Source organism: Dreissena polymorpha, chromosome 4 (assembly GCF_020536995.1).
Source record: "Dreissena polymorpha isolate Duluth1 chromosome 4, UMN_Dpol_1.0, whole genome shotgun sequence".
Taxonomy (NCBI): Eukaryota; Metazoa; Mollusca; class Bivalvia; order Myida; family Dreissenidae; genus Dreissena; species Dreissena polymorpha.
The window spans coordinates 120234666-120248399 of NC_068358.1; the positions used below are offsets into that span (position 1 = coordinate 120234666).

The following is a 13734-nucleotide window of genomic DNA, read 5'->3' on the forward strand; positions in this document are numbered from 1 at the left end:
TTTTGAGGTGATCGGTTACGCTCGGAAGATGCATGAGCGGATGGTGCGCGGTTGAGTTATTGCTCGGATTAATGTTATGACCGCGCAAGGCTCGGACCTGCTCGGAGCCTTAGTATATAAACCCTGTTAATTTCACAGTCAATGACTCTGATTTTTTTGGAATTAAAGGCACATTCTTATTCATAAATTTTTCTCTAATAAATATTATTTTTAGGCATTTTCATTAAAAGTAAGTTAGAAACATTATTCATATTTTTGCATATAATAGAGTTTTTGAATAAGATTTAAGACTAAGGTATAGGGATATTTAATCCTACAGTTTAAGATTGATTGAGCATTGTAAATGTTAGTTTGAGAATTGTATTATTTATGATAAATTGTTGAATGCATTGATGTACTATTGATGCAAGTATAGTTAATAATAAAAAATTGTTGACTTTTATTTGGTTGTTTATTATAATTATTATTTGAGAGTCATTAAATGACTCAGGCTATTATCTTCAGTTTATTTTAACAGAGTCCATTTTATTTAAAAATGTTTAAATACAACTTAATGAAAGAAAAGTTGGTTTAACACCAAGAGTAGGCCCGCTATTACATTGCGTTAAGGAAAAGAAAAAGAAGAACCGCTCGGCTCGTTACAGTATAGTCGAAACCCTTATGAAGTCTATGCGGCGTCACAGGGCACGCAATTTTTCTCAATCTCTTTGACATTTAATATTTAAATGCATGGACCGATGCGAGCAGGAGTGTTTCTTGTGTAAACGGCACACAGGAGGCGCCCTATCGCGTAGTGCCAGGTGTCACCTAATATTAAATTTAGTGTGATATTAGGGAGATGCGTGATCTCCTTCCCATGAAATCACTGCGTTACCATAAAACAACGAACGGACGAAAATCAGACATTTTTCCTTTACAAACAAAGTTTATATGAATGCACTCAACTATATAGAGGCATATTTTGCATAGACGTTATATAACGCAGCAAACCCCCATAAGTTTTCGTGATAGATTGTTGAGGAGGGTATGCCTGCTTTCGACTTACGTCATTTATTTTCTCTGTTGATCATGTCTTGATTATAATAGTTTATAGCAATCTAGTCTATGCACATTGGAGACTAATGCGTTCGTTCATGAAGGGTGGTCTTTTTTCAAACTGTTGCATACCAACTGTTGTGAGATACTTGCGCTCGGAATGGAACAGTGTCCGTATAAAGCGGCATATCTTTAATTAAAGGGGCCTTTTCACGTTTTGGTAAATTGACAAAATTGGAAAAAAAATGTTTCAAAATCGCAAATTTTCGTTGTAGTTATGATATTTGTGAGGAAACAGTAATACTGAACATTTGCCATGCTTTAAATATATATTACATGCATCGTTTGACGATTTAAAAACCTGAAAATTATAAAGCGTTTAACGCAAATCGATTGAATAATTTGGAGAGTTCTGTTGTTGTCTTTAGACTTTTACTCAAGGCGACAGCGGTTCGAGCCTAGTTGGGGGTCACTTTTTTTTCTTTCTTTAAAGGGATCTTTTCACGCTTTGGTAAATTGACAAAATTGAAAAAAGTTGTTTCAGATTCGCAAATTTTCGTTTTAGTTATGATATTTGTGAGGAAACAGTAATACTGAACATTTACCATGGTCTAATATAGCCATTATATGCATCTTTTGACGATTTTAAACCTAAAAATTATAAAGCGTTGCAACGCGAAACGATTGAATAATTTGGAGAGTTCTGTTTTTGTCGTTAAATTTTGTGAAACTTACGAGTTTAGTTATGATATTTGTGAGGAAACAGTAATACTGAACATTTACCATGGTCTAATATAGCCATTATATGCATCTTTTGACGATTTTAAAACCTAAAAATTATAAAGCGTTGCAACGCGAAACGATTGAATAATTTGGAGAGTTCTGTTTTTGTCGTTAAATTTTGTGAAACTACGAAGATTGCTTATATAAGGTATAAAATACGTCATGCAAGTGTACTTGGCGGAATAGCACAGTAGGCTAAAGCGCTTTTACTGCAGGACTCTGGCAGGACTCTAGGGGTCACTGGTTCGAAACCTGGTCCGGGAAATGTTCTTTTCCTTTTTTTAATTTTATTCTTGATTTTTTACTGGAGCTTTTACGATCCAATGTTTACATTTATCGATATAAAGCATTTAATGAATAAGTTAAAAAATGCCAAAATCTGTGAAAAGGCCCCTTTAATTGTATTCTTGTTTTAGCGGAGCTTTCTAGATCAAATGTTAACATTTATAAATATAAAGCATTTAATGACAAACTTCAATACATGCCAAAATCTGTGAAAAGGTCCGTTTAATCAGAGTCGTTCGATGTGTTATCTCCAGGGGACTGCACTATGATACCGGTATGTGTAGCTGCCCGTTAGACGTATTGCTTCCCCTTAGCAAGTTTGTTTATTGAATTGCTGAATTGGAATTTACTGTAAATAAGTTATAATTCTATCAAATTATTGATCAGATATCACAGATTTAAACCGCGATAAATCAACAATACTAGTATCTGACATATTGTGTATAATTGGTGTGTGCGTCTGTCTGACAGCTGCCTGGTTGGAAACATAAACGTAAGCCACTCTTATATTTGTGTTCCATGTTGTTTTGTGTAATTTGTGTTTCTAAATGTTAATGATATGCATATTGCATATCAGTTATATAATATTCGTCGCTTCATTATAACAACAACAATTTGATTTTTTATCTTTTAAAACGTTCATTTACTGAACAAAATAATCTCATGTGTAAAGGCGGTTCACATATGAAACAATCCACTAACAGTACAACAAAACATCCTCTAAACGAAAATAAATAACGGACAAAAAGGTAATACTCTACAACACATTGTCATAAACAAACATTTGCATATGACAAATGTCTAACACATTCGATGCAATCGTAACTATGTAAAACAACTACATCCGCTGTTCAATTCTGAAAGTACACATTTTCGGATCTTCATTCGAGTTCCAGGTTGCTCCGGATATTAATATCGAAAATATTTTTAAAAATTATAAAAAATTATGTTTCGCACAAAAACATAGACGATATAGATCACAACAGAAGGCAGAAAGATTGAAAGAACACGAAAGAATAGGATATACTCTATAAAAATACAAACAGTGCTGCCTCATCTGATATTATGCAAAAATATCATTTTCTTTTTAACGATACAGTTTAATTTATACTATGATTTAATGTGCAATTAAAAACAAAATTATATGGCATAACTCAACATAAGGTATGAAGAGATTACTTTAAATCTCTAAGTACATTACGAATTTTTTGTCGATTTGACCCGTTCTACCCCATGCCAAGTCAATTTCTCGGTTTCTACGGGATCAAAATAGGAATATGTGTCATCCATGTCTATGAAGTCATCGTATTCGAGCTCGATGACATCAGAAGGGGTATTGATGCTGCGTGCTGGTGATTTTGTTTTGATGCCTGCGTCAGTTCGGTCACTATGGCTACTTCTAACGCTCAGTGGCGTCGACGTTTTAGACGTTTTCACTGGGGACGAATTTTGAGATTCTGATTTCAGCGTCTCGACGCGCTGAGATTTCGGACTCTGACCGTCGGGCTTTGGTAAAGCGTTTTGTCTATCATCTCTCGAGGTAACGGATGACTTTTCTTTATTGCACTCATCGCTTGCTTTGCCTACTGACGACAGGCTCATCTTGCTGTAGCTCTCCGTCAATGACGTGGGACGTCGTGGCTTCCCACCGTGTTCAATGAATGACGTCGTGGCCTTTGAGTCTGCGTGTTTCTCCGGCGATATCGAGTCGTCGGACGTCCCTGACGCCGGTTTTCTATCGTCTGCAGTGCTTATATGGCTAAGATCTTTTAGCTTTATATCGTTAGGTTTGGCTCCGACGTTTTCGGAATCTGGTGTCTCTAACGCTTCCGATTTTAATTTACTATGTTTTCTGTATAAAGGGGCGTTGTTAATATTCGTTGGCGTTTCACACTCATGTTTCACGCTCTCTAATTGAGGCGATGTCACACTGTTTGTTGGTGTATGGTCTGACCCCATGACCACCCGATGAACGCTGTCGCGTCCTGAACCGTCAAATCGTTTATCGTTGGTGGGAGTTTTGGATGAATGATGCTTTTTTATTTTTGGTGATGGATGAACTTTTGGTGATCGCGGCACTTTCGGTCGCACTATAGGACTAGTTCTAAACATACCCACATTATTCCCGTTAACTTGTTCAATGTCTGGATTTCGTATCACACGGCGCGGGCTTGAATCCTGTGGCACGGGCGTATAATCTCCCCGAGGTGTTAACGGACTAGAGAGATGCACATTGTTTCTTTCCACCTCAATATTTGCTCTATGAACCTTTAAATTATGGGAATGGGCACTTGTAATCGAGCCTTTAGATCTCTGAGAATTTGCACCAGGAGTTTTGGCTTTTCTTTTATCCGCATTCGGAATTCCTGTCAAGGGAATTTCCATGTCATGTTCTATTTCTATCCCATGATGACTCTCGTGACTAGGCGTACTGCGCATGCTCGTACTTTTGCACATGCGCTTTGGACTTTCATCGTGAGCCGCCATTGCGTATTTGTGATCGCGCAGGTGACATACGCGATGGTAAATGACGAAAGCGATGGCAATAATGACGACGACGCCGCACAACGAGATACCCACGATCGTTACGGTGCTCTCCCAGATTGACGGCGAGTCTAGACTTGCCAGAGGAGCCATCGATATTGGCGCAGGCTGGAACTCAGTGTCTGGAAAATAAGGGAAAATGGTAAACAAAGGTAATTAAACGTTGAATTCGTTATGGTGGTCTTGGTAAATAATTTGTATGGGAATATTATTTATATGAAAAATATAAGCTGTATGCATAATTAAAAAAAAGATTATTCCCCTAATATATGAGCTTCTTAACTCATGTGCTAAAAATATAGGAAACAATACCACACACGAAACACACACATGAATTGTTTAGTCAACGATGAAACACATTCTTAGAAAATACAATCTTATAAACACGCATTTCCCTTCTTATATAATATTTTAAAAAGACTTCAAAGAAATCTAGACCACCTATACATTCCACATCATTATACTCTGAAACCATATTTCGTTCAGTTACATTTGTTAGAGAGAAAATTCTGGAATCTTAATGTTTGTTTGTATGACTGTAAAATGTATGTCTTCATAACTAAAAAGTAATGTAAAAAAAGATCGTCGCGCACTACAGTCTTAATATATGCCATTCTAAAATGAATATCAGTTCATTTCGAAAACTAGTTATCCATGGTAAAACGAATCGGCTGTAGCAAATACATGCACGTTTAATAGGAAAACAAATCAACAAAACTATATATTTAAAATGATAAGAGATGGATTCTTACAATTTGAAATGAAAGACGCTATGAAGCCATGGACGTGTATCGGATCCGTGGCTTGTTTGGAATACACGCGCACGTCGCCATTATCAAGTGGAGTTGGCTCCGAAAAGAATTCCACCAGCATCTGGTTCCCGGTGGACGTCACTCGCTGAACCACCACCCGGCCGTCGGTGAAGGCCAGCAAGTCCGAGTCGGAACTGAAACCATTCCGGACCTTCAACCACTGTTTCGGCTGGTAGAGATTTATGTAGGTGAACTGCAGCGCAATTGTGTATCCCGGCTCTGCGGAGATCAGCCATTTTGAAGTGCGCGCGCATCGCCCGCTTGCTATTATATCCCCTCTCGTGTCGTTGATTTTACAGCCACATGCGCACTTCACGTCAACATTGGGCGAATGGAGAGGTGTGTAAGGAATCGAATCTAAAAAGATACCAAACTGCTTAAAATAACTATTATTTATCTACAATAAATATCTAACAATAAGAGCAAAACGCTACCTGTTTTAGTATTCCGAAAACGCGCGAAAGTTTTAGCCGGTTAAGAAAGATTTGTTCTCTACAAGCATCCTAACGTGTTATACCAGGGACCTATACAAACATTTGTATAGGTTCCTGGTTATACTTTACTTTCGCATTTAGTTTAACAATCAAGTATTTATTTGAAATTTTTCAGGTTTTTTCTCAGAGCTCACTAAGATTTACAATGTGAATTTCGTTAAAAATTATCATGGTTTGTGTCTGGAATTCACTGGCGTACACCAGTGTCGTGACAAAAGTCAATTAGAAAGCGCCTGTGCAGTGAATCCATGATTGAGAACTTCACATAGGAGCGTGCTTAAAACTTTATACTAAGGATGGCTCCTAATTAGAGAAGCAATTATATGGAATCATTAATGTCGGTATCTGGTATTAAATGCATATTACCGGTAGTGATCGATATTGTTCACCATCTATGTTTCAAAGTTCAGAGTATATGTCTTGCAAATAGTGTTGCACCGATACCAGGGCACGGTCTGGACTGGAACGTGCGGTACGGTAACGCTGTCCGCTATCAAATCTTGTTAAGATCTCAATGTTAGTGATTGCCTAAGCCGAACCCACAACAATTCATATATTACTAGAATGATATTTGAAACATAACTTACGAATAAAAACTAATGCTCTAATTTCAATAAAATTCCAAACAATTCAGAATTTAAAATAACGGCGATGGCATTCAAAAATGCGTCGAAAATGTTGCAACCTCGGTGCGATATGTCTCTTACAAACTATCGCATACGGTTGTTATACTGATAAATATCGCGCGGTGATTTTTTTTTAATATCCGTTACTTTCGTGCAATAAATCGCTAACAAGTTTCTAACGAGGCGCAACAGTTTTCAAATTTATAGGACCGACCAAATGGTTGCCTTACACGCGACGGCTCATTCTGTATTTTATTCTGAGACCTTAGTAGCGGCTATGTAGGAGTAAAGTTGTGTTGAATTAAAGACGACATTGCAAATCGTCGTACCATTGCGGCGTTGGTACCTATGTTCCGCTAACAAAGGCGCTGTCGAAAGGTGTCTGTTATTTAATGTGTTTAAAACCGCGTGAGTCGTTGTTGTCATATAACAAAATGTAAGTCAGTAATGTACTGTTTAGAAAGAATCCGTTCAGTAATAAATTAGTTTTAAGCAAGTAAAGCGATACATCCATGTCAAGAATAATGAAAGATAACAACGTTCGCCCTATAACATGAAATAATATACGGTTTTACCCAAAGGTTATCTCCCATTTCATCAGTATTTTGTATAGTGACAGCTTTCTGCGATATAATTCATACGAATCGTGATTCTTTTGTCCGTAACAAAGAAAGTGAAAGAAATGAAATTCACCAAAAACGTTATTTATATTTGTTCAAACTGTATTTTACACCTTGCAATTCATGTTCAAATCGACTGATGTCTCACGTTCGTTACGTACAATCCATTGCGCACAGTAAGTAATGTCCGTATTCATTCACACATTCTTAAATATACAATATAATTACAAGGCCCATTTCTGGACTTAATAATATGTTGTGCATCGCAATAAAACAACATAATTCTCTAGGCTCAGTTAATATTTTATTCTCGAGTATTTAAAATGCGTCGGTAAATTTTTGCGCTTGTCATTGAGCACTACTCCGTTCAAAGTGTTAAACTCGTACCTGGACAGAAAATGCTGCACGCCTGACGCTGGATGCCCTCCCCTGAGCAGAAGGCGCCGCCGAAGTTCGGTGTTGGCGAGTCACACATCCGGTAGCGCGTCTGCTCCCCGGCCCCACAAGTCTTTGAGCACTGGGACCACGGGCTCCATCGGGACCAGCCGCCATCTATGGGCAACACTGCAACAGTAGCGGGTCCGATTAAAAGACTGACTTGGATACATTTTTTCTGCTCGTAGCGTAACTATTCAGAGGAACTCGCTCGGTCGATGTCATAAATGCACAACCGACCAGATATTGTACGAACTGCAGCGACGCATGTATACGTCTCAAATAGATTTCACCCCAAGTGACAATTGTACAATTTTTACACAGTAATATATATATATATATATATATATATATATATATATATATATATATATATATATATATATATATTCTAAAAAATGTTAATATATGTTCTAAATATATTAAAACATAGCCGCCTCACGCAAAAATCAAAGAGTTGTAACTAAAGAGTATGTTGATCCGAAAGCATTTGGGTGTGTATTATTATTTAAATGTGCACAGAATGTAAATTAACGAAAAGATTAACTTCTAATATCTTTACAATAATCGTGCAATACTTCAAAGAAAGCACATAATACTAAACTAAAGTGTGCAATAAAATACATATATATAACTGTTAATATACGGTATGAAACCGTATATCTGTTCATCATTTTAAGCGAACTTCATGGCGAGTTTGCAAAATAAAACTAAATCTGCATACAATATTGAAACGAAATAAAAACGTAAAGAGATACAAATCATTTCTAATGGCACATCACGATTACATAATACAACACAGTTTACCATAGCTTCTCTTACCGTTCAAGTTTTTAGAATCCACACAGGAAGGATAAGAAAAGATAAATAACATAGTAAGCACTTTTGTTAAAAACATGATCATCCTGTACAGTTATAAATATAGAAAAAGTGTCCTCGACGCGTGAGGTATAAATATGGTATATGATGAAATTACTCTACGAGGCTCATTAAGTATTTAGTAGTCTCCCATAGTCCTGACGTTGTCTAACACATCAACAGGTTTTTCACACTTCTAGTCCAACTTTAATCACTTCATGTTTCAAACTGGCACTTGAAATGCTAAAGTGTTAACACCTCAGCCACTGTGAACACTAGATGTCAATTAGAGTTGTCGCTGTTTCGACGTAAAAGTTATCGTACATATTTGAAAACTCTAATGTCACGCACTTAAGTAAATTTCAGTTTTGAAAAAAAAGAACAAAAAATACAACGTCCAAACACCCAAACTGTCAGACAAGACTGATTTTGCGGCGGGTGACACGCGGCGATTTTTTATATCGATGTTAAACTCCAGTAAGTTACAATGGTTCAATTGGCTGAAATTGTTTCAATAATAGCCCGCGGTCATTGCGTAATTTACCAAATTGCAGATAGGATTGAGTCACATGTCAGTACAAGCAATTATTATGATTGTTTGTAGCTTGCAATTGATTTGTTCGCGCTTCCCTCTTTATGAACGGACGTTTTTATGAATTATAAGTGACTAATATGATGTTTGATTGAAATTTATGATGAAGACTAATTAGGAAATGAAATAGGCTTAAGTACAATTACGAAAAGATTATCATTAACGGTATTCCAATATTCCGGAATTATAATCCTAGATTTTCTTAACAAAAGTAAGAAATTATTAACTGATCAAAGATAAAATTCGGCAAAGGATGTCGATAATCGGTTCAATTACTTATCTCCTTACTAAATCTAGCATTTGTTCGATACTTAAAAGATTAAAATGTTGTTAAGATTTAAAAAATGTTGCACAATAATATTTGCACATTACCCATTATGACCGATCACTATCGTGTCAACAGTTGACGCAAAGTATTCAGTTCAAATCGGCATCGATAGGTCCGTTCTTTTAAATTATCTTCTAAATAGTTAGCAAACATACGTAATTATTAGTTGATCCGAATGGCCAGGAGCCCTAAACAATCTCCATATCTTTGTGTTAATGGTCGGCATCTAAGCCAACATTAAAGGGTCGAAGCCCACTTAATCAGAAGGCGCTGCAAACATTATGTAAAATAAATACCATTTGTCAAATGACTATAAAATGTCAATATTGCGCACTTGATAATGCGTACATTATATAACATGAAACTCTTTTCTTTTTTTTCTCCAAATAAGCTTTTTAGCGTAGAGGATATTAACTCACATTTATCTTCTTAATATACGAATTTGTAAATTTAGAGACGCATTTACGTTTATTTCTGTGAACATAAAAGAGAAATCGCCTTTTAAAGATATGGAAAGGTTAATTAGTTCATTGTGTTCATACTTCTTGTCGGTGCAAAACATACATGATAATTGCACGATTTAAGAGTAAATACTTTGATACACTTAAGTGTGCATTTTTGTTCAAAATGTCATATAAGAGGTGTTTGAATCATCAAACAAACCTATAAGGATTCGAATTACAACACTTTAAAAACTAGAAACGCTTAGGGTTGTGAATTTTTACATTCCCGGGGGAAGCGGACAACGACAACGAGCGAGGCATGGTATTGTAATGCGCATGGAGGGGTTCGAGGGTTAGGGTTAGAGTAAGGGGTCGGGTTTGGGTTAGGGTTAGCCTTAACCCATACCTAACCCGACCCCTAATCCTAACCCTAACCTAACCATAAACCAGGGTTATGTCCCCTATACCATGCCTCGCTCGTTGTATTTGTCCTCTACCCCATTCCCAGCGTTCATATATGTTTTCAGCACGAAAGGACCAGTTAAAAGAAGACCTGAGGAACGGATAAGATACTAAGATACTACTAAAGCTGTTGTTTTTTTGAATACAGGTTATACCAATAAAGTAAGCATGTTTAATTGCTTTGAAAACCCTGTAGTTAATCAAAGAAATTCCTCATCTTACCAGAAGATGACTCCGATCATGATGTACATTAGAACAACAATACTCTTGTCTTTTGTTATTTAATAACATTATAAGTTAATAACGTCTATCCTTTCCCCGATAAAAAAAATCAAGCGTTCAACGCGCGGAAAGCAAGCCTAAGAATTCAGGGATCAACAATGTTGATAAGACCTTTGCAGGAGAGAACTGTTAAATAATTCAGTAGATAAGCAATACAATCATTTAACACGTAACTGTGCAATCAAAATATGAAGAGGTCCGCGTGAATCAGCAAAATCAACACTTAACCGCTCCATTAAACGCTTATTAAATGCCTGAATGGAAATTATTTCAATCAAACTATTTGAATTTCGGAAAATTGGTGTCAGTGCTTGAAGAATAATAAATGATATTCCTTCTTGGGGAGAACATGTGGATAATTTGGATAAAAAGTCTTAGAAACTCGACGCGTTAGTGCCTCTCGCGTTGAATTTTTAAGTGATAATAAATACAATAATATAAACCCATTTATGCCTGGTGGACTCTCCCATCCTTCTAAAATGGATCAATTAATTTCCAAAATTAGGGATGTCTAGTATATTTATTTCTATATTTAGAATATTTCTTACAGAAATTCCTTTAAGCAAACAGCGCAGACCATGATGAGACGCCGCATAATTCGGCGTCTCATCTGGGTCTACGATGTTTGCCAAGGCCGTTTTTTCTAGACGCTAGGCATAAATGGGTTAAATTAACCAATACACGACTTTGCATCTCCATAAAATTTCACACTCTTCACCGTGAGTGCATCCTTTTATTTTTAAACACGATTTCTCTTGTAAGTAAGAATAAGTATGCCCTAAAAGTTGTTTTCCCTGCCTTTATATAGAATGGGTCGATGAAAGAATTCAACAACACTCCATGCATCAAACTGCCGGACATTCACACAAGCATCTAGTCTGATAGCGAATAATGTGTGACCTATGTACCATTTCTCGAAAACAAACGCTTTGGAGCTAAAATGTTGACACAGAGAACAGATGGATGGTGTCTGTGCTGGGTTATTTTACAGGGCATCTGAGGCGGACAAGACGCAAATCCCTCAATCTGCACGCAGAGTCCCTGCGGAGACATCGCGGCTAACACGGATCTAGGCGAAATTTAGTAGACATTGTAGAAATGCACAAATCCTAACAGGGCAATTAGGATTTGTTCGACCAGAAGAGATACAATTTGAAAAAAAAAATACTCAGAGCTTTGGTACAGCGTGGCATCGGCCTATCTAATCTCGACGTACATGTATCCTGCATCGAAAGTCATTAACGGAACACAAAGGAACTACTATGTGCACAGAAGGTCTCAATAATTTGTATTAAAACTGATTAAATGACCAACAGCGAGTTTTATTTATTTTAAATAGAAATCGGAGATGCGTCCCAGCTATCGAAATGTTTACCCCCTCCATTTCCCCTTCACCTGTCTGAAGTCGAATACCGAACACGTTTGTTGTTGCTGTTGACCTTAACAGCCCGTCTCGTCCCAGGATCAACAGTTCATGGCTCCATACTCGATGGGCGTGACCCATTCCTTTGTTGATGTTTAAGTGCCATTAGAGCCCAATTTATCATCCTTTGTTAACGATTAAATGAATTTGAAATTAATGTTGAAGTTGATGGGTATATAAAAAATACAAGGATTTGAATGTGTTGGGACAAGTTCTATAACTAGTATAACAATAGTGTTTTATGTTAATGGTGTGACTGTTCAGGTATGAGACGGAAAAGTGAAATCACTGATTTGGAAAAGAAATCACTACCTTTCGTTGAAACTAGTGACCGAATTCTTATTCATTAAATAAGTAAGCATCTTCCAATGAATACAATTGAGACGCGTTCTGAGAAAACTGGGCTTAATGCATGTGCGTAAAGGGTAATCCCAGATTAGCCTGTGCAGTTAGCTCAGGCTAATCAGGGACGACACTTTCCGCCTAAACTTGATTTTCGGTAAGAAGGGACTTAGTTGAAACTAAATAATACCATAAAAGCGGAAAGTGTCGTACCTGCCCAGTTTCATGTCAATTTTCTCAGAACACGACTCATTTATTTAGACCTTCACCGAGGCATCCTTTCATGAGATATGCAGTATGAGATTGAAACTGGATCAAAATTATAATATTTAAAGAATAATAATAAAAAAAATTTTTTTATGTATTAATTTTCAGTTTGGGAAGCTGATATTATTAAGATATCCTAGACTGCTCACAAAACACGCCGGCAATACACCGCACAGGAAACAATACATCAATCACGCCGTTCAGAAATAAAAGGCTAATTTTTATTCAGGTATATCGTCTTTCTGCAAGATCTCTGAGCTATAAGTGTTGAATTAATGACATGCGTGCAATAATTTATGTTTCAGGTATAATTTACAGCCATAAAAGAACACTTTTATGTCCCAGGTCTAGGGCCCCGTGACATTAAAGTAAATTTATATTTAAGAGCGGCAGCCCAGGGTCATAGATGACCCACTCATTTGAGTACTCAGACTTTGCATTAATCGAACCTGAAATCTGAAGTGGAAAAACCTTTCCGTCAGGATAATCAGTCTTAACTTCAAAACTAAAAGGAGAATTTCAAATGAGTTCCAATAAACACAACCTGCTATACTAGCGAGCACGACACTATAGTGACCACGCACTGAAGAGAGTTCATGTTTGCAAGTACGTTCCCGAAGTTATTTGATGTGAATTTTGTCATAATTTAAAAACGACATTTTTATATTGAAATACGCACCGATACGCAAACATATACAGCCAAATTCGATAAGTTAACAGAAATTCGACCACGGGTATTGAATACATTCTTTCGCCTGTCATGTCAGTAACGTGAACCGACTCTGTGCGCTCCTTTTAATACAATGATCCACCCAGTCTCGTAAATATCCCCGCGACTCGCAGCCATATAAAACGACCCGCAAATCCGCGAACAGCACCGGGCAGATTTACGACATGGTCATGTGTCATTCACGATTCTTCGGGGATAAATGAAATGAAATTCCCGAACATTAAACACGGAACAAAAGCTAGATAACCCAAAGCGGACATTCCATATTTTATCAGCATAAAGATACCCCAAATCGGACATGCCATATTTTATCAGCATAAAGATAACACTTTCAATGAAAGTTATTGCTAATTTATATTACCAATAGTACCAC

At 36.9% G+C, this 13734-nt stretch overlaps 1 protein-coding gene across 2 annotated transcripts in view; it reads right to left on the reverse strand.

Annotated features, from left to right (window-relative positions):
• Positions 1-2722: 2722 nt before the first annotated feature.
• The window catches only part of LOC127879910 (uncharacterized), a 44535-nt gene continuing 33523 nt past the window's right edge, over positions 2723-13734 (reverse strand). For both annotated transcript variants that reach the window (XM_052427019.1, XM_052427018.1), the window contains exons 3-5: positions 7587-7763; positions 5400-5816; positions 2723-4769 (exon numbers count right to left, since the gene is read on the reverse strand). In XM_052427019.1, the coding sequence (XP_052282979.1) occupies positions 3301-4769; positions 5400-5816; positions 7587-7763 (2063 nt within the window). In that variant the 3' untranslated portion in view covers positions 2723-3300. The remainder of the gene's footprint in view (positions 4770-5399; positions 5817-7586; positions 7764-13734) is intronic.